Source organism: Rhipicephalus sanguineus, chromosome 1 (genome assembly GCF_013339695.2).
Source record: "Rhipicephalus sanguineus isolate Rsan-2018 chromosome 1, BIME_Rsan_1.4, whole genome shotgun sequence".
NCBI lineage: Eukaryota > Metazoa > Arthropoda > Arachnida > Ixodida > Ixodidae > Rhipicephalus > Rhipicephalus sanguineus.
This window is the reverse complement of record NC_051176.1, coordinates 302,473,345-302,494,908: the sequence shown is the minus strand read 5'-3', so window position 1 is coordinate 302,494,908 and position 21,564 is coordinate 302,473,345. Positions and strand designations below refer to the sequence as shown.

The 21,564-nt window shown below is 49.6% G+C and overlaps 1 protein-coding gene across 2 annotated transcripts in view; it reads left to right on the top strand.

Annotated features, from left to right (window-relative positions):
• Window positions 1-13,001, top strand: part of LOC119379383 (ornithine aminotransferase, mitochondrial) — a 71,343-nt gene extending 58,342 nt beyond the window's left edge. For both annotated transcript variants that reach the window (XM_037648702.2, XM_037648700.2), the window contains exon 9: window positions 12,770-13,001. In XM_037648702.2, coding sequence (XP_037504630.1) covers window positions 12,770-12,939 — 170 coding nt within the window. In that variant the 3' untranslated portion in view covers window positions 12,940-13,001. The remainder of the gene's footprint in view (window positions 1-12,769) is intronic.
• The last annotated feature ends 8,563 nt before the right edge of the window (window positions 13,002-21,564 follow it).

Genomic DNA, 21,564 nt, shown 5'->3' with positions numbered 1-21,564 from the left:
ACCTGGTATTTTCAAATTTCCAATTGCAACCCGTACAGGAACCGCTATCCCTTCATTTCACGGACCATAAAGCCGTGATAATGAAAGGACAACACAAGCCAAGCATCATCTAATTAAGAAAAATAAAAGTTTGATGTCGGTAATATACACACAGTGTTTCTCACTCTTTATATGATGATTGATGGGGCGTTACACGGAAGGTTCACGGTTTACCGAATATTCCCTCTGGAGCTTCACCTCACTCATCATCATTCACCACGTGGATATGCTGTGAATTTTTTTTCAATAAGTTTTACGTACAATGAATGAAGCAAGATTTAATTGGAAATAACTTTATATCGCTTTGTTTTACACTCGGCAAACAAGCGTCGCGAATCTCAAGAGCCTAATCCATCCGAAGCAAATCCGAAGCCTGTACTCCCCATCATTCCCATGGTGGTTGAAGCGCCGCTCAAGGAGCCCGCGTAGACACTAGCGCCAGATTCCCCTCTGGGTATTAATGTAAGAAACTCTATGATGAACTCTAATCACGTTTGCCCTTGAATTAGGCTTAACGCTGCCGCCCGCCTAACGCACCTGGAAGGTCGGTACGCGCATTCCCTGCTTTGTTCGCAAACATCTGAACACGTTCATACGCATGTTCAGACTTGTCAAGTTTGTTTAAGCGTCTTGTTACTGTACATTTCGTCCACGTTCTTTCTCGCTACGCTGGGAATGTGCTGGCGGGTTCGGTGCGTCGACGTGGTCGGAGCGCCATGACGTCACTGCTCGCCGCTTTTTCGAGTAACTGAACGCGCTCCGCCGAAGTGGATGTGTCCACTAGGTGGATACATCGAGCTTCTTCGATTTACTAGGGTTTACTAGAACAGGGGAGTGCCCGGAACGAGCTTCGAAAAGTGAAGCCCAAACAGGGTCAATCCGCTTGCAGCGCTGCGATCGGTAGTCTGCAATGTGTCGTCGTTTAAGAGTTGGGCGCGGCTCCCGCAAAGTGGTGCAGGGGTAGAATGCCCGCTTCCCACTCAAAAGGCCCGGGTTTGAATCGCAGCTGCAGATAGTGGGTTTTATTATTAGTATCACCTTTTGTAGCTGTATTGGTTTTCCTTTGTTTCTTAAAACTAGCTTAAGTTGCTACGTGTTGGTTCAAAAAGTAACGCAAAATGTGAAGTAAAATAGAAGAAAGTTGAGAGCGAGCGCAGTTATTTGCAGCACCACCGCCCGGGATTGAACAAAAACGTAAAGTATGGCCTCCGAGATTTTCGCGAAGAGGAGACTCGAAACAAGATTTCACATTTTACGTTACTTTTTGTATGTATCAACAGAAGCTAGCTTTAAGAAAGAAAGTAAAAAAACCAACACAGCTATAAAAGGTGACACTAAGAGTAAAAGGAAATCACCAAGCATTTTTACCTGAGGCGCAGACAGTGCCCTCCACCACACAGAAAATTAAGTAGACCACAGGCTCTGACATTCAGGTTACTTCAGGTCGGGGCGTACCCAAACCCCAAGATCTATCCTGCACAAGATCTATCCTGAAATACAGCCAACTAATGCATGTTCATTATGCGCAGATATCGCTGATCTCGAACAGATGCTCTGGCGGGGCCCCGCGTTACACGGCGGCGAAGTCATCACGCAGTCAAAATGGGAAGATGCTATTACAAGCTCCGGACTCGAAGCACAACTATGGGCAGTCCAACGGGCCCGCGACGCAGCAGAGAGACTTGGTATTTCTTATCCGACGTGGGAGCGGCCCGCAACGTGCTAGGGCGCGTTCCGAGGGACCTAAATAAAGTTTATTCATCCATCCATCCATCTACAGCTGCGATTCGAATCCGAGTTGAGTGGGAAGCGGGCATTCTAGCCCTGCACCACTTCGCCGGAGCCGCGCGCAACTCTTAAACGACGACACATTGCAGACTACCGATCGCAGCGCTGCAGGTGGATTGACCCTGTTTGGGCTTCACTTTCTGTACATTGGTGCTGCGGCCGTTCCGAGCACTCCCCTGTTCCAGTACACTCTAGATTTACTAAGTCCCGGACGCGTCCCTGACCAATCGCCGGCGGCCCGTAGACGCCTCTGCTCATAGTTAACTACGTCACGTGGCGCCATTATCACGTGATCCAAGAGTTTCGAGCCGCCCGAGCGGCCTCGGTCCGTCTGCGCACTGCGTGCTTGAAATGCTGCGGCCGCGTCCGCTATGGCGTCTGCCACGCAGTCTGCTCCGTCTGTGGCTGCAACACCAGCCACAACGCCGACCTTATCCTGACCGCGACGGTGGTTAGATCGTGAATGATACTTGACTGCGTTGTGGCACAACTTACCAAGTAAACTACTGGAGCGCGCGCACATCGAAGACGCGCCTGGGCGTTCCGTCGCTGTTTTTTGTGGTGAGCATCGCGCGTGTTTCCCCGACCTTCAGAAATACGCACATGCTGACGCGGCTCGCAGCGCCGACGACAAGAAATGGGTGCGAACACAATGCGCAATCCGAAAATGTGCGAGAAGCGGACAGAAGAGCAAAGAGAGCAAGGGCACGTCGCAAATTTCCCGTGTCCAACTTAAGATGGCCGCACGCGTGACGCACCGCGCCGCCGTCTGCCAGCTGCCAGAAAGAAGTCGTTCGGGCAGTCCTGGGCCGTCCGCAGGCCGCCAGGCGCGCGAAAAACAAACATGCATCCGAGCGGTCCCGGACCAGAGAGCGGAGCTTCCGGTTGGTCCCCGAGAAAAACGAATGCAGCGCCTGCGTCCGGGGCCGTCCGGGACGTGTAAATCGAAAAGCTCGTGGAGAATAGCTCCCCTAGGTTTAAACTCGCCTAGCCGCGCATGCGCCGAGGAGCAGCCGCCGCCAAGCCACGCCCACCGACGGAGACAGTCCGCGCAGCCACCGCGCCGAGTTTGCCCGGCGTGGCGCGAGCCGAGTACGAGCTACGAAAGGCCCGTGCTTCTACGGGGGTGGGGGGGGGGGGGGCAGGCACAGCCAGGTTTGCAGGCGAGTTCCTGGCGCTGTAGTTTAGACGTTCTTGCAAGGACTGTGACAGGTTGTGGTTCGACTTTACTCGGTCTACGCCAAGGAAAGACCTAGCATCAGCAAAGAAGGCCACGTTAAGCCCCTCAGAACGACCAGCTTCACTGTTTCTTAAGCTTTACGCGTCTAGTGTAAACTTCTTCATTTTTTTTTTCTTCACGCGGAAACATGACGACCGGCTGAATTGAAAGCTGTGTCTTCGTACTACTTGCGCAGGTTTCTGTCTACTTTTTTCAGACGGCCCGTTTTTTGTCCTGAAAAACGAGGTGCAGGGGTGCAAGCAGCTGCGCCAATTGCGCCAATTTGATACAATTCCTTATTTTTGTACCACGCTGTGCCAAAACTTTGAAATTTGTTGAATTTGCGCCACGCTGCGCCGAAATGCCCGACCAGCTTCAAAATTTTCTCAGTTGCCATCTGCAGTGTGGGCATCCTCCAATACAGACGCACAGACCCTAACCCCAACTAGAGTGACCTAGAATAGGGGGAGTGTCCAAAGCGCCGGCTCCCGCGTGGGCCTTTTGCCGTGAACTCCCGCGCCGCGTCGCTGCTGCGCCGGACCCGTGGGCTTTCCGCGCTCGGAAGTGCGAGGAAAGCGAGGGACGTCTGCTACGCGCTGTAGTTTTTTTCGCCGCGTTTCCACACAGGGCACTTGAAGTCTACTTAACTTTTATAATGCGGTGCGAAATGGAGCTTATCCATCTTTAAGCGTTGTGTTAGTGCTGGGGCAACAACAGAATCCAAAAAATCGTGTGTCAAGCGGCATCAGCGTTCCGGTCACAGAGTTCGAGAACGTTGGTGCGTGCGTAAAAACGCGCAAAACGGGCACGCACAAGCAAAGAACGAAAAAAGAAACCTTATTCGCACGAGTAATCGGGCAATAGCATCACGCATGCTCGAATTAAGAGTAATAAAAAAAAGTAACTTGCACGCGCAGTCAGCTGAAATACTTGCGCGCAGCGACCGCTTCACACTACTAGCTTTTTACTCGTAGTCGCCACTGGTTTTCTAGCCACATGCACACCGATTTATTCGACAATTCAGTAGCCTCCACTAGCTCTTTATTATGGACGGAGCACACCAGGAAGACGCAAGGGAAAAAAAAAAAAAGAGTAGAGACGGCCATACGACCGCAATGCTGTTGGTTTATTTTCGCTTCTGAGGTAGCGTACAACAAGGCTCACCGTGCGCAAACATTTGAAAGAAAAGCAATGCCAGGTAAACTAACCATATTCCACAAGTTTTTGCATAAAAGGCGTAATATAGAAAATGCTTTACAAATATCCAGATATCATGAAACAAAGTTACAAATGCCGGTATTCTTGCTGTATAAGCTGCCTGAACGAAAATACAGTAAGAAATTGACAAATAGAAGTGTAATATCTCAATCATATCAGAAAATTATTCAAATGCAGAGATCCCTTATGTACATAGCCTGAAAAAATGCAACATGCGCCTCTTTTGTCCCACAGACGCGTGCTATCAGCTGCTCTGAAGTGACAATCACGTTTGTTTTCGGGCGATCGCTCGTAACATGAAGTGAGGCATACACGATGTTGCACTGTTATCGTTTCATTTACTTAGACTTGTTTTTTTTAAGGTAGAGCCTTAGACCATTAAAGGAACACAGGTAGAGCCTTAGATGCCTCATCAAATACGAAAATTGACCGTCGGCGTCCCGCGTAGCCAACACGAGCGATGCACAAAATGATCACGCGATGACGTCAACAGAACTTGTGACGTCACTATGACGTCATTCAACGTGACGCAATATGATGGTGCCATCACATGACATCGTCGCTTTGCATTGCCTCCGTGATCGGGGGCCGATCACGGAGGCAACGTAAAAGCAGGTGAGGTGCAGAAAGCTTGCAATGCCTTCGATCCTGTCGGCAGTCCGAAACCATGTTATGTGCAGAAAGCTTTCGGAGAGGGGCGAGGGAGCATCAATGCATCGACTGACGAAAAAGATGGCTTTCGTTTTAGAGTCATCTCAGGCGAATGCGTAAGAGACCACGTTTTTTTTTTTCATGTAATTTTTTCGCATTTTGATGAACTGACCTATGCGGTCTGTTCTTCAAAATGTATGGGTAAGTCTAACATGTTTACATCGATATTGGTGACCACCGCGTTTGTTATAACCTTACGGAAACAAATCGTCAGACCACACATCGTCAGAATTATTTGTGGCTACAGAAAGCGGGTTTGCGCGCCACACACCATAATATTATTGTTAGTCGTTACGCAAATGGCAAGCATGTCAAGTTAGTGATGCCATGACCTATCGGTCGTGTTGGGCATACATACATTCTGCCGCTCCGTGCCAATTTTCGTGTATACCACGTGAACGAGACGCGAGTAATTTTTTGCTTTTGGTAGCGCGGCCACGCCGACTGACACATTCGGCTTCGCATGAAATGCCTTGAAACAGAAGAGCTCCGGAGGCAGCCTTGTAAAACAAATCGAATGCACGAAATAAAAGATAGGATATGAAGGGTGCAAACACGTTAGCATGCATGAGCTAGTTACTACGTGCATTATGTGCTACGTTCTCCTGGTTATCTCCAGTTTATTCTCTCCTGCAGCAAGTTTACGTTCGTCATTCCACACGAAAGTAACTTAAGCGCCTTTTCTCACGATGAAGTGCGCGCAGGATGCGTTCCTCAAACAGCCGCGGAAGTGTGGATCAATGCGGTGACAAACCAGCTGAAAGGATATATACAAAATCTCCGTTTCACGACACACAAACTAACAAACGCGTTATTTGTGCGATGAGTCGCTGCAGTATTATGTTGCAGTGACGCAGTATTAAATATTGCCCAAATTTCCGCAATTTTAGCTAATAGCGGCCAAAATATGACGCGCGTAGCAGACGCTCGCCGCTATGACGCGGCCTTCGCCGCGGAGAAAGCCCACGGGTCCGGCACGGCAGCGCCGCGGCGCGGAAGTTCACCGCAAAAGGCCCTCGCTTCTCCCCTGTATTCACGCGGCGCTTTGGACACTCCCCCTATTCTAGGTCACTCTACCCCAACCCCCCCTCTCGAAAGAAAAGAAAAAAAAATGGCCGCGTATCTGCGTGCTCCGCTGCAAATGGCGTGTAAAGACGATAGAGGAGGCGCTGCGTCAGATATGGACGCCATCTGGCAATACGTCGGGAAACATGAGCTTGTGGAGAGGGTTTCCTTCCTCCGTGCCAGAGGGCGTTCGTCGGCGCGCATAGGCATTTTCAGCGCAGCCGCATTTTCAGCGCAGCTTAATTAACTAAGGTCTTTAGAATTACGTATCTATGTATTTTATATTAAAGGAACACATCACCTAATACTTACCTAGTGATGTTGCGCCTCAGGTATGCGTAATATTTACATTTTGATCGACAACGTTCACAAGTATGAACAGCCGTATCAGTTCAAGAAGGGTGGGTGGTAAGCAAGCGGTTCAACTTTGGCCGGGTCTCTGAGTCGGGTGACAGACAAACAGAAAAACAGACAGACAGACCAAAATTTCTGCGTTTAAGTTCCCAAGAAAGACTATCGTCTTTAAAAGTCAGTTTCACCGCAAAGACGAAGCAATGAATGTGATAGCAACAAGTTGAAATGTTATTAGAAGTGAGGCTGGCAGCAAACTCTTTTGTATTCGATCTCGCGTAACTCTACAAAACGTTGGTGTAAGAGAACACAGCCGCTTTCGGTTTCTGCACAGTGTCTTCGCATTGAGAGCGCAATACGTAGAAGGGTATACGAGCCGCCCGCTGATGGCTGCCGAGATAGCGCGCGCGTCAGCGGTCGCGACCGCGCCCTTAGAATCAAAGTCTTAAGTTGCTGCTTGAGCGACACCCCTCCGCCCCTCGCGTCTTTTCATGCTTATTCAAGACGGGCAGGGCGTTTCCTCTCTGCTTCGATGGCAGGCCTCCCGAGCGGAGTGGTGTTATCGCATGCGCCCTCCGAGCGACGGAGATGGGCTGGCTCGTTTGATCTCTGCTTCAGCCGCGTTCGTCGCCCGCACTCGCGCGCTTTTACCCGCGGTAGAACATACTATGCGCGGGGGTATGTTATCAATTTGGATTTGTACGGGACATGAGGGCAAAAACCCGTCGAGTGTCCATATAATTGCTATCGCAATAAAAAAGGACACTGGTTCTCAAATTTCCTGATGTTTGTTTTATTGCGTGTAGAACGCTTTTAAGCCACTTTTGCCGCAGTACTTTGCTGTCCTGCGGAAAAGCGTGCTGAGATTTAGAAGAGGCTATTAGCACTAGCTGTCAGGGACACAGCATATTTTGTTCCTTAATTACTCATCGTGCACGCACCGTGTAATTACGATTACTAGTATGATCGCCGATGTCTAAAAATTATTGGCAATCATTTTGGAGCTGCTGTGTATGGTGTTTCTGCGGCCTTGAGAAACAATAGACCAAACCTTACGCCAGTTTTCTTTTTCGCCACCCCCACTTGCTCCTGCTTTACGAATCTCCCGAATTTCGAGGTTGCCAGGTTCGCAGGTCCACATTAGCATTTGCAGTGCCTGTAGAATTATTTGACAGGCCCTGGAAATGCTAATGTGGACTTTGTCATTGTTCGCACTTTGGGGTCGCTCAACACACTGCTTTTATTGAAATAGCGGTGTTCACGTGCACTGTGCACGAGTTAGCTGATGTTGAATGGTTTGTACGTATTTTAACACGAAAGTGTTTTATGCCGGGGTCCACCAAGTACATCCGTCACGGATATGACGTTGATAAAATGTACGCCAACGGGTGAGAAAGAAAAAAATCCCCTGCTGGGAATCGAACCCACGACCTTGCGGCCACGACGGCAAGCGCTCGACGCTCTACCGACTAAGCTAACTCGGCAGATGCAGGACACTGCGCGAACGCGCCTTATGTCTTTCACACATTCTCTTTCGCACGGTGCTCTCTGTTGGCGGTGTATAGGCGGGGCGGTGCCGCCGTCTGTGAGAGGTGAAAAGAAGTAATGGTTCACGATCGACATTTACTAGCGCTTACTCCGAGATTGCGTACGATATCGGAGGTCATGGTTAAAACGTCTCGGCGCGCTGGCGTCGCCGAGGCATCCTTGACGCAGTTCGTTCTTTGCCTTTCGCTTCGTGTTAGCGTGCGTCGGCTCATCGGAGTAGTGCAGCTTCCACATGCACCAACGGGATTTCTCCGCTGCCGGCTGCTTCTATTGCGAGAGCACCGACTAACAAAACTGCTGCAATACGCGTTGCAGAAAGGACGCGATTTCGACGGGCGAATGTCGTGCCTTGGTGGAGTGCGACCAGCGCCTGCGAGACAGGGGCCAGCGGGACGCACGCATTTGCGGCTCAGGCTACGAACCTCTACCTCCCGTGTTGCTGAAGCGCAGTGTGTGGTAGTGTATGCATGAGCGCAGGCGTCAGTCACCCACTGCTAGAAAGCGCACACCGTGCCGTTTCTCTCCTTAATTGACGACGCTTTGAAGAAGTGCATACCGGGTACCAGTGTTGATTATGAGATTGTTGATGTCATCCTCACGCGGGATTCACGATTCGCTGTGTCCAAATCTATGTTCACAACGTCAGCTACCACAACGGTTTAATCATGATATGGGCGTTAGTCGTCGCGATAGAGACATGCCGTCAACATGGGTGCATCGACGTCAAACGGTGCTATAGCGGCCAAACACGAATAGACATTGTACAAGCTCTCATATATCACTACACAATAAGCACTACTTCTGTGAAGACACGTTTCACTTTCGTGTTATTCCTCCGTCATAGGCATCGGTAGATTCCTATGACGGAGGGATCAGCCATGCTTTTTTTTTCTTTTCTAAAAGTAAGCATTCTTTGTTATACTGGTCCAAATTTGGGGTTTTGTGCTAAAAAAAATCTTTTTTTCGTAACCTGTTCCAAATTTGGATTTTTGTGCTCCAAAAGCAACATTTTGCTGCTCCAAAAATTGCTCCAAATCCTATTTCCGCTGTTGCACTCCTGCAAGGTGTCATTTTGGTAGGTTCCATAGGTTCCCATTGTTTAAACTTTACCCAAGCCATGGGAACAGAATTTAAAGCCTCAGTGTTAACAGTTCTGCATTTGGGAAGTGTGGTACAGCTTCCAGAACATACCTTGCTGTGGACTTTTGGAATTTGCGCCTTTACGGTTTTTTATCACCAAGAAATGAGCCTCTCCCATTGAAAACGGGAGAGCTTCGAGGAGTGGCCGCTAGGAGCGCTGATTATTCAGTGTCCCTGAAAGCTGGATCTGGCAACTAGGAAGGATCGGCTTGACGCGGAAGCAAATGCTGTGTGTCGGTGGAGATTTTCGTACAGTAACCCATCGTTTACGTGAGCTCACACATCAGGGAAAGCCGGACAAGTCCGCTCTTCCGGCACAGCCTTCGTGTTCCGCGTCGTCGTTTCCAAACGCTCCAGGTGAGAGAGCTGTAAATTTGTCCGCGCTTTGCTGCTTTCGGCGGCGCTCATCGCGGGACGCGAATTTGTAATTGTCGGATGGCACGTAGTTAAAGGAGTACTGACATGAATTTTAAAATTTTTCGGGTTGTTGCTCTAAATGAAAGCACGGGTGTTGAGAACCCTAAAAAGAGTGTCGTGGTGCCTGGGGATGCATTGCATATATTTTTAATACCGCTTCTTTCAACCAGCAGTTTCGGTTTCGGTTTCGAGAAGGCGGCTTCATAGTGACGTGTCAAGTCTGCTCGTGACGTCACGGGCAGACTGCAACCCACGAAATATGCACCTGCTGTCCTTTGCTGTCAGTCGAACGTGGTTCATGATGAGTGAATTGTCGTCCAGTGCCTCCGACAGCGATTTCAGTGATTTAGGCTGCATGCAGAACCCAGATTTCGCAAACCAAGAGAGCTGACTTGAAACGTCATAGGGCTCTCCATGCGGTGAAGCTGCCTTGCAGATGCTGGGAGATGAAAACTTTAAAATCAAACTTAAATATTTATACGTGTTTCCCGGATGCGGTGTGGGGAGAGCTTTAACACTACATGCCAAGGAAACAAAAAACGTCCGTTTTGCTGCACTTCAAAATCGTGTCAGTACTCCTTTAAGCAGGGTTCGCGGCAGGTACCGAATGTGTTCACGAGAGCCTGCGTGGGCGCGCACCAAAATGCCTGTAAGTGTGCTGGGAGCATTAAAGCTATTTTGGACGGGGCTGTGACGATTTGACTGCTTTAGTGGAATAACAAAGCATGAATTCGTTTTTTCGGACTTCCCGATTTTTTAGAGGATTTCACTGTCCATAGGGAATCCGAGAAATCGGACGTTGACTGTATGCCATAATTTCCTAATTGCTTAGCGGAAGCGAATGTTCTGAGTCTGGAGAGCTCCGATGATAAAGGCGTTCAAGCTGAACCATTGGCAAGCAAAATCGCCTTGAGGGGTGAGGATGACGGTGATGTTGAAATTGTTGAACATGAAGATAAACGCGTTAATGATGGCGATAATGAATGACGAGGACAAACGCGTTGAAGCAAAGCCGTTAATAAGGAGAGGCCCCGTGAACGATGATTGTGATGATACCAATGATGAACGCGTTGAACTGATGATGAAGGCGTTCATTATGATAAGCGGTGATGATCATAAAGAATAACGCATTGGAACAGAGCCATCGGCAAGCAATGTTCCCACGTGCAATGAAGAATGACGATGGAGCTAGTGTACGTGGTGTTCCCGGCGTCCACATATGTAGGCACTCATTTTCTTCTAGAGATAAACCTAAATTATCCTGGTTCTCAGTTTATTCCAGCTCTCATCTGTATTGGTATTTCATATATGCAAAAAAAATTTACTTGCTCAGCTGTGGCCATGAGATATAAAGGGTTAAAAAGGGGAGCAGCTACCAGCTGCTGGGAGCTGGGAAAATCACCTCAGCAGGCTAGTTGAGGCACTACCCACCTGAGCAACCCACCGGAGCCGTCGGACTCAAAGCTCAGAAGAGCGTAGTCGTGAGCCACCATGCCCAAGATGTCCATGCACGTTATTCTACATACAAGCTGAGCATGGTTTGTTCTTGGAGACAAAGGTAGCTTGGTCGAGGCACTACCCACCAGGCTGATCTCCACAGTCTCTTCAGCGCTGCATTGCCGAACGTCCTGGCAAAGGCATGAACAGCCCAGCTGCTGGGCCTCCGCCTTCCTCAACACCACGTCGTCGACTCCTCCATTGCTAAACCCTTGATGTTCCAAAATGGAAAGTTGTAACAAGAGCTACCCCCTGCACATGAGTCTTTGAACTCTCAGTTACGAAGCCCAAGATGAGCTAATGATTAGTTTGGCCAAGGATATCACATAAATGCTTGGTAACCTGTGTATACGTATCGAGCCAACCAGTCTTCTGGGGGACACGTAGTATTACTGAACATGTGTTGTTCGATATTTCGATAATTCGAAATAGTACAAGATATGCACCTATCTGAAGCTTATCTGAAATCTCCACATGCCTCTAACTGTCTTTTGAGATTGTGAAAAAATGGAAGTTCATCAATTTGTTTCCCCAAAGTCACAATGAAAGTGTAAAGGTTTACCTATTTATTTTTCATCCATGCCTTCTTGTGGAATGCATGTATGAGACCGGGAGCCCTTTTGCATTATTGAGGCAGGTGTTCGGTCCTCTTTGCAATAATAAACTGATGCAGGTAGCGCATACCATCGCATAATGTGGCTGTGTTGTGGTGACTGTGAAGCATAGGAAATCAATCATTACAGAACAGTAATAAAATTCTTGCTGCACAAGACATTCATATTTTCAAGACATTCATATCTAGAGGCACGCGGCTAGTTAATTTTTTCCATGTGTGGCCTGTACTGCTGTTCAGATTCCGATTGCTGTTTGACAGCAGCTGTCAAAGTGGTGTTGTTTCATTGGCATGTATATTTTCTTCAGCCAGACATTTTTTTTTTGGGGGGGGGGAGGTAGGGACCATACTTTATGGATGTTTGTGCATGCATATATACACATACAAAATTTAAAAATTTCGTGGGGGGGGGGGGAACCTTCCCTCCCGGCTGGTTACGCCGTTTACAATGATGCGAGGAGTGATTGCCGTGCATTTAGTAGTACATTTCTGTGCTCAACATGTCGAATATGGAGGTGAGTAAATTAATAATTTCTGGAATGTTATGTGCCAATACCATGATATGATTATGAGACACGCCGTAGTGGAGTGCTCCAGATACATAATTTCGACCACCTGGGGATCCTTAACGTGAGATGGCAGCACGGGGCTCTTGTATTTCGCCTTCATCAAAATGCGACAGCCACGACCGGGATTGAACCTGTGTTTTTTGGGTCGGCAGCTAAGCACCGTAACCATTGCACTACTGGAGCATCATGAACGAGCTTGATATAGGCATAGTAGAGTGCTATACCTTTGCATTGGATTTGCGTGACGATGTTGCAACTTGTGGATATTTGGGACAATTCGATATGTCCAAGCTTGATGTAGTCCTCATTCTACTGGATCTGTTTTGATTGGTACAGTGACGAACAATGACGTACAATTAAAGGGTCAGCAACATAAGTGTCAATTCTAGCCTAAGTAGAAGTGAACTGAAATTTCTTTACCATAGAACTCATTTCAACGGTGCATTATTTTGGCATACCGCGATGTGATTTTAGTTTATGATGTACTAGGCAAAAGCATTTCGAGCATGTGCTTAATCTGAATGCTATTAGTGACAAAATGTGTTAGTAGCATAGCTCTTTCTAGCGTAGCACTTACCACATTTTTCTTTGCAGGACTCGATGCATGGGAAATCTGCTTGAAGCTTAAGGAAAATGGTCTGCTTGCTAAGCCAACTCATGGAGACAAGATACGTCTAGCACCGCCCTTGGTCATCACTGAAAAGGAACTGAAGCAGTGCATTGAAATTATTGGGGCAACAATCACAAGCTTTAAGCGACAGTGACATTGCGTGATTGTTCATTCAATAATGCTATGCGCCCCATTAAAACCGTTTTTAAAGTTTTAGTGACCGCATAATTTGTGTGCTGAAGGTGTATAAAATGCGCAAAACTACCCAGGGACGAGAGGTCAACACGTACAGATACAAACTTCAACTAACCTTATTTTCCAACTCACGTCAATATAAGCACATGCGCAAGAAGCGTTTATAGATTCATGATAATTCAAACTTTCAATCAACTTAAAAAGTTACAAGTTGTTGGTTGGCTGGCTACGTTTTCGAAGAATTTTAAAGCCACTTGGATTCCTGGATACGCTTCCGGTTCGAACCCCGATTTTTTAGAGCGCAGCTCTTAGGCGCCCGTTCCTGCGTTGGGCGGCGTCGCCGTCGCCGTCGGTGGCGTAACTTATAGACAGAAAAAGTAACCGATAGACAGGAAAAAATAAACGAGAAAAAAATCCCCAGGATTGAATGGGATCTGAACCCGGGCTTCCTGCGTGGCAGTCGAGTATTCTACCACAGATCCGCGCTGGTGCTTGGTACTTGTTTGCAAAAAGACCCTATACAGACGTCATGTCGGGCAAGGAATCGCGTTAACCTATGTAATATAGCGTGGCAGATGACTAAAATAACAACCAGTCATCACACAATTCTAATTGCACAACGAGTGTGTTTAATGCTTCCCACCCACTGAAAAGTGCTCAGCCATAATTCTTCATCGTCATCAGCCACATGTAGCATCAACGAAGTGCACATAATACCTTACAGATATGTAGCGGGTACCTCGCTTATCCGCAGAAAGACAAATAATGGCGTAGTGGGTGCTGTCCTACTTCACAAAAGTTATGATTTATGGCGTAGTTGATGCCTTGCGGAAAGCGAAAACTTCAAACACAGTTAGTCTTGCCCCAACACGAAGCTGCGCTCAGAATTCGCATTGGGCCGTATCGTAATCGTCGGTGAATTTTTTTATTTACCCTTATCAAGGTCACGTGGGTTTTCGCAACGTACGCAGAATTTTTCTTTTGATGTAGCACTGAGAGGGATACTGAACAAAAATGGGAAAAACTGACGAAAACACCGAAATTCTACTCGGAAGACGCGACTGTTCCGAAAAACAGAGTTTATTTCACGTATTTTGGAACATTTGGCTGCATTTTTGATGGATTGTCAGCGCGCGGCGGCTGCACGCCAGCGCGAGCCGGGACGTCAGATTCGCCGCGGTGCCTGCAGGGTAGCTATTTTGTACGCGTTCTGTGACAGAACGGAACAAAACGTCACGAGAGGGTAGAAACAGCCAGTAGGCGAGCTGAGGCAAATCAGAAACGCGTGAAGAAATATAGAATTATAGCTCAACATCAATACTGACAGGCATTGTTTTTCAAAGCTTGAAATTGAAGAGCGCGATGACTAAAAATTTATTTTCGTTAATGTCTTGAGTGGGTGCTAGGTGGGGTTGAAATTTCACGGGTCGTTCGGTGGTGGGGGGCGGGTTGCGATTTTCGCAAACTGTCGGCGCGGGATTGGAGTAAGCCAGACACAAAGCAGGCGAATTCGATTCTCCGGCCCTGGCGCTTACGTTTTGATCCAATCCAAGTCGTCTGGAGACCGTTATATATCCGTTCTATCGGATGGAACGATGCCTCCATCCGTTCTGTGCGCGTTCTCTTTGCCAAAATGATTGACAGCATTGCCGTTTCCGGTTGCTATTCCCACGTCTGACCGTCGGACGAGCCTCGGCCAATCCCGTGCGGCTCCCTCGTTCTCTCCTGACGTTTCGTTTCGTTCTGTCACAGAACGCGTACAAAATAGACCCCCAGGGTGCACGTGTTCCTGTCCTCCTCTTCCTTATCTCCACCTCTTCTTTACATCTGACTCTCCCTCTTTTACAAAGGCGCTGAGGCGTGCCCCACCATTTGGTGGCTTTATCCCAGCCATGAGCATTGTCGCTGCCAGTGCCGTTCGTAGTGGTTCTGGGAACCGTAGTGGGAGCTGAGCGGGTTGAGAGAACGCGGGCTACGGCTGGCACCGTTGGCAGCTGAGCGAGTTGAGAGACGTGGGCGACGGGTGGCACTTTTGGCATGCCCGTTTCCGCTGCATGAAACGTTACCTCTTCTAGTTCACGGCGCGGCCGCTAGACGCGGAAGTTTGTGAAAAACGCATTAAATTCATTATTTTACTCTAGTTTCTGCCTGAAATGAAGGTTGTGTCTATCGATTTCAGCACCCAATCTTTCAATTTGGCTGGAAATCTTGGCGGCAAAAATTTTGTTCAGTATCCCTTTAACGCCCTAAAGGGATCATGAACCACTTTTCCAAGTAATGATCTAATGACCTCAGTATCGGAGTTTACTGCCTCCCGAATCGATTGCCGCAAAAATTTCTCGAATCCGTCAAGAATGAGCGGAGTTATGGAAGTTTGGCGCACTCTCTCAGCACTTCCTCTTTTCTCGTGCCGACGAGCGCACTGGAAGCTACACAGGGAGGGATGGCACGGGGAAAAGAAGTTACGTCAGCGCGCGTCATGAAACGCGATCGCTCTCCCGCTGTGATTCGCGTGCGCGAGTGCGGCTACCGTGTAAAGTTACCAGAATGAGGAGTGCGGCGCGGGCAAGTGGCGGCACCCCGTGGCAAGAAGCGCATCTGATCCAAACGCCGCTCTCGATTTATGTCGGCTATCGGCCAGTGAGAATGCTATGTCTTTTGCGACGCGGCGAAGCAGATACGCGACGTCAACCGGCAGACGCTCCGCCCACCGACGAGAGTGAGAACCGGCCTCTGTTTGAAAAAAGGGCGCCTGAGAAAACAGCAACTTCGCGCTCCGCTTGTAGCCTTTACGCGGCGCGCACGACTGCAATATTTGGCTGAGCGGTTCATGGCCGTGTCAGCTTTCCGCAGGATCTGTTTTTTCAACAAACCCAAGGGGTGCTTCTGACCCCTTTAAGAGACGGTCTGGCCTTCGTGTATCGCGTACGAAACGCTTAAGTCACTTTCGCCGCAGTACACTGAAGTCGTGCGGAAAAGCGCAATAAGATTGGGAAGGGGCTGTCAACTGTCACGGGACACGTTTACACGCGTGCACGCTCCCTATGATAACGAGTACCATTACTGACGTCTAAAAACTTACTAGCGATCATTCGGAGTGTTACGGGGGCGCCGGATGGCTCGAGTGCTGCGCGTTGGCTGTACGAAGGGTAGAAAGTGGCGTCGTTACTTTTCCACTTCTCCGGCAAATCCCGGCATCTATCGCTGAAAGAGCAGCGCCGCTGTAGACAAGGACTAGCGTCAATATTCCTTATATTGCGACTTCAATAACGTTTTTCGGAGAAATTTGAGGCCTTGTACATTTTGCTGGCACCGCAGTTTCTGCCTCCTGAACTGCGATATTTAGTTTTCCTGGCGCAGAGGGCTCTACAGACGGTTCAGGAGCTATATATGACGTTGCTGCGGCCCTGAGAAACGCTTTGCGAATCGTCCGAATTTCGCGGTCCCCAGGCTGGGAGCTAATGTATATGTGACTGTTTCATTACAACACAAGTTGGTATGTTGCCACGAGTCATATTTGTGATAATTTCTGATAATTCAAACAAAATCATTGTATCCCCTTGAGTTTGGATTATAGAGAGCCTACTGCACATTGTCAAGTCACACAATGATTACACAACAAGCCACGCAAAAAACTTGAGGACGCTTCCGAGTAGCACACCATAACTGAGTAAACCCACACGTTTACTCAGTTATGGCCTCGCAGGTTTTTGGGTATAATGGTGGTCGAAGACCCGTGATGTTGCATTCCAAGAACTGTTTACTTCCCATCTTTACTTCAGGAAAGTTGAGGTGGCCATTGTGAGAAGGACATCATCGCTTCGTTTTCATTTTTTTCTTCCATTGTGAAGCATGTCCTTTGGACGCGACCAACGGAGGGGGGGGGGGGCTGCGATGAAACTTTTGTCCCCCCCCCCCCAAATGGGGAACCCTGCGCACTCCTATGACTACGGTGCTTTATCCTGGTAGTTAGCTGCAGTGGCCAACCACAAGGCTCTGTCGTGCAGATTTCGCTAGGAGTAGCAAACGCTTTGAGTCACACCTTATATCAGCCATACATTCGCCTTAATACGAACACGGGCACTGTCATCAAGTAATGTGGAATCCTCTGTACTTTTGCATCTGTGATTGATCAATGGGCAACTGCAGAAAATGTAACGCTTGATGCTCCAGCTCATAAGACTCATAACCTTTTCTCACGGCACAGAGTTGGTGGTCATGCATGCAAACGGATGCACCAGAGTGAGAAAGAGGTCAACATTATTACAGAAAACACTTTCAACACAGCCACAAAGAAACACACAAATTGGGCACAGGTTAAATTGTTCTGAACGAGCGTGAAGCTCACGTTTAGGTGTGTAAGAACGCTACAGCCTGCTGCACCTTTGATGACTTGGCCTTACTTGTGGGAGCGAGCCTTAGCCAGCCACACCCTCGAAGACCAGCGCCAGCTGGTAGCGAGGGCTATCGAGGCGGCGAAAGCCTATGGTTTCCTGGAATGGGGAGACCACCCCAAAGACGATGCCTAAATCAAAACAAAATAAAGATCTTTATTATCTCTCTCTCTTGGCGTTACTTTCAGACGTCGTCTGGCTGACTAGCATGGTCTGTGCAGAGGAATCCATACTGCAAGAGAGATGTGGCAGCAGTAAATTATGCTTCCGTATACGTAGTTTAGAATTGTTTACTCTAATCATAAAACAAAAACAAAAATCCCTAGCATCAGCAAGTGGTGAACTGTATTGCTCTCTGATTTAGCCATGCATTTGAAAAGGATGCATTGTCTCTTAGGCACATTTGAGGAACTTCTTTTACACTTCACCTCATCGCAACCTATGCCAACTATAATACTGCATGTGGCGTAAAAAGAAGTGCGGCAGGCATATCACCGTACCCATCGGTTTCTTTGCTTCATACGAACCTTTGCTAAACTCCACTTAATGAGCTGTTAAGCGGTTTATTGGACGGCACTCGGCGACAATGCACTATGGCGACAGTCAAGGCAAAAGCACGGGCTCCGAGCGCGAGCGGCGTTTAGAAGAGGACGACCCACTAGGAGCCGCTGGAGAGCGCAACCGTTAAGCAGTACCAATTGCTTCGCCACAATTACCCCGGGTACGAAAAGGGAGCCGTCCGGCGACCTAACAGCTCGTTAGTATGAGTGGGTCATAGTAGGCCTTGAGGCGCTCCACGTTGACTATGTCACGCCCTCGACGGCGCATGTCCGAAGCTGGTTCGATGGGTTCGATCAGGTAGTTGACCGGGGATGTGCGCTCGACGACCCGGTAGGGGCCTTCGTATTTCGGCAGTAGTTTTGAAGAGAGGCCGGTTGCAGTGGTAGGGACCGAGAGCCATACGAGCGCTCCGGGGAGGAACGTGGACTCAGAAGTGGTGGTGCCACCGCGAAGGCTCTTCTGCCGCTCTTGTTCGTGCGTTGTAAAGGCCTTTGCAAGCTCGCGACATTCTTCAGCAAGTCTGGCTGTGTCAGAAATAGGCGCACAATCAGATGGATCCGGCTTGTAGGGTAGTATCGTGTCAATGGTGTGCAACGGGTGCCTTCCGTACAACAGGAAGAAGGGTGAAAAACCAGTAGTGCTCTGAGGGGCGGTATTATAGGCGTAGGTGACGAAGGGCAGAATGGCATCCCAATTTGTGTGATCGGCGGTGACGTACATTGAGAGCATGTCGCCGAGCGTGCGGTTGAAGCGTTCGGTTAGGCCATTCGTCTGCGGGTGGTAAGCAGTAGTTTTGCGATGAACAGCATGGCACTCTTTGAGAATGGCTTCGACGACTTCCGACAAGAAGACACGGCCTCGATCACTGAGCAGCTCCTGGGGTGGACCGTGACGCAGCATGAATCGGTGGAGCAGGAAGGAGGCCACATCGCGCGCTGTAGCCGCAGGGAGGGCGGCAGTTTCAGCGTATCGCGTGAGGTAGTCTACAGCGACGATGGCCCAGCGGTTACCAGCGGACGTCAGAGGAAGTGGCCCGTACAAATCGATGCCAACGCGCCCAAACGGCCGGTCAGGGCAAGGTAGTGGTTGCAGACATGCCGGCGACAGGTGCGTTGATGTTTTGCGGCGCTGACAATCGATGCAGGAGCGAACAAACTTCTGCACGTAGCGGTACATTCCTCGCCAAAAGTACCGTTGGCGAATGCGGTGGTAGGTTTTCGATACCCCAGAGTGTGCACACTGCGGATCAGAGTGGAACGACTCGCATATGTGAGAACGCAGACTGCGGGGTATTACTAGTAGCCACTGGCGACCGTCGCCGTCGTAATTGCGTCGGTGGAGGACGTCGTCGCGAACGGCGAAATGGTGGGCTTGACGACGCAATGCGCGAGAGGATGGTGTGGCCGATGGATCGGTCAGCAAATCTATCAGTGAGGCAATCCATTGATCCTTGCGCTGTTCTGTAGCGATGGTGTGAACGTCGATTGAAGCTACAGCTATGTGAGACACTGAGCAGGAGGCGTTGTCGTCAGGCAAGGGGGAGCGCGAGAGGGCGTCGGCGTTAGCATGCTGACGTCCGTTGCGGTACAGCACGCGGATGTAGTCTTGCAGGCGAAGTGCCCAAGGGCGAGACGGCCCGAGGGATCCTTCAATGACGACAGCCAGCATAGTGCGTGGTGATCGGTGACGACATCAAATGGGCGACCATACAAATAAGGTCGGAATTTTGTAAGGGCCCAGATGATCGCCAGGCACTCTTTTTCCGTGACAGTGTAATTGGTCTCGGCTCTAGTAAGCGTACGACTTGCGTAGGCGACGACATATTCGGGGAACCCTGGTTTGCGTTGCGCAAGAACAGCACCGAGGCCTACACCGCTGGCGTCCCTGTGTACCTCCGTTGGGGCCGTAGGGTCGTAGTGGCGTAGTATGGGAGGCCGTCGCATTCGGACGACCACGAATGTAGGGGCCCGTTACTTCCAAGGAGCTTCGTCAGCGGCGATATGATGGTGGCAAAGTTGCGTATGAAACGTCGAAAATAGGAGCACAGTCCTACGAAACTGCGCAGTTCTTTGACGGACGTAGGTTTGGGAAATTCGTCCACGGCCCCAAGCTTGGCCGGATCGGGAAGGATTCCGTCCTTGGACACAACGTAACCTAGGATTGTCAGCTGCCGTGCTGCAAATCGGCACTTCTTCAGGTTCAGTTGGAGGCCGGCGTTGGTCAAACGCGTCAAAACATGCCGCAGACGTTGAAGATGCGTGGAGAAGTCCGGAGCGAAAACGACGACGTCTTCCAGGTAACACAAGCACGTGTGCCATTTCAAGTTGCGCAGAACGGTGTCCATCATGCGCTCGAAGGTCGCGGGCGCATTGCACAGACCAAACGGCATGACGTTGAACTCGTACAAGCTGTCGGGCGTGACAAAGGCTGTCTTCGGTCGAGCGTCATCAGCCATGGGTACTTGCCAGTACCCCGAGCGCAAATCGAGAGATGAAAAGTATTCTGCTCATTGGAGGCTGTCAATCGCGTCGTCGATTCGCGGCAGTGGATAAACATCCTTCCGAGTGATCTTGTTGAGCCTTCGGTAGTCCACACAGAAGCGCACAGAACCGCCCTTCTTGGCAACGAGAACAACAGGAGACGCCCACGGGCTGTCCGAGGGTCGAATAACGTCGCGTCGAAGCATATCGTCCACTTGCTCATTAATTACCCGACGTTCTGTGGGAGATACGCGATATGGACGTTGCCGCAGTGGTGGTTGGGCGCCAGTGTCGATGCGATGCGTAACAGCGGACGTGCTGCCGAGAGAAGTTTGCCCGACATCGAAAGAAGAACGAAATTCTTCCAGAAGGCACAGAAGCTGGGAACGCTGGACCGACGTAAGGTTGTCAGCAATGGAGGGACCAAATACATCCGCGGGTGAGGAATCAGACGTGGAAACGGCACTGATGGTACGGGAACAGGTGCAGTGCGAGTCATCGGGTGCGTCCAGAACTTGTGCGTCTTCGAGGGGCTCCACTCTGCCGAGACATTCCCCTCGCACCAACGTAACAATGTGCGGGGATGGGTTGGTAACAAAAATAGCGGTGCTATCCTGAGTGACTTGCACGGTCGCGAAAGGTACCAGCAACCCTTTCCTAGTGCAAACGCGGTCAGATGGCGAAAGGAGTGCAATTGTGTCGCAGAAACCGGCGCAGTAAACTGGCACAGCCGTCGACGAGTTTGGAGGAACTTTGGTATCGTCTTTGACGAGGGTCTTGGTGAATGCCGATGGACTGTCTGCCGGCGTCAAATGTGAGAACGGTGAGAGTTCGAGGGCGGCTGGTGCGCAGTGAATTATGGCGCCGTGGCGGGAGAGAAAATCCCATCCCAGGATGACGTCGTGGGAGCATGCAGCAATTATGATGAACTCGACGTCGTACAGAACGTCCTGAATGACGACGCGAGAAGTGCATACTGCTGTAGGCCTAATACTCTGGGAGCTGGCGGTACGGAGGGACATCCCAGAAAGTGGCGTCGTCACTTTTCGAAGTAAGCGGCTAAGTTTTGCGTCCATAACGGATACGGCGGCTCCAGTGTCGACAAGGGCAGATGCGCGAACACCGTCCACAAACACGTCTATGACATTC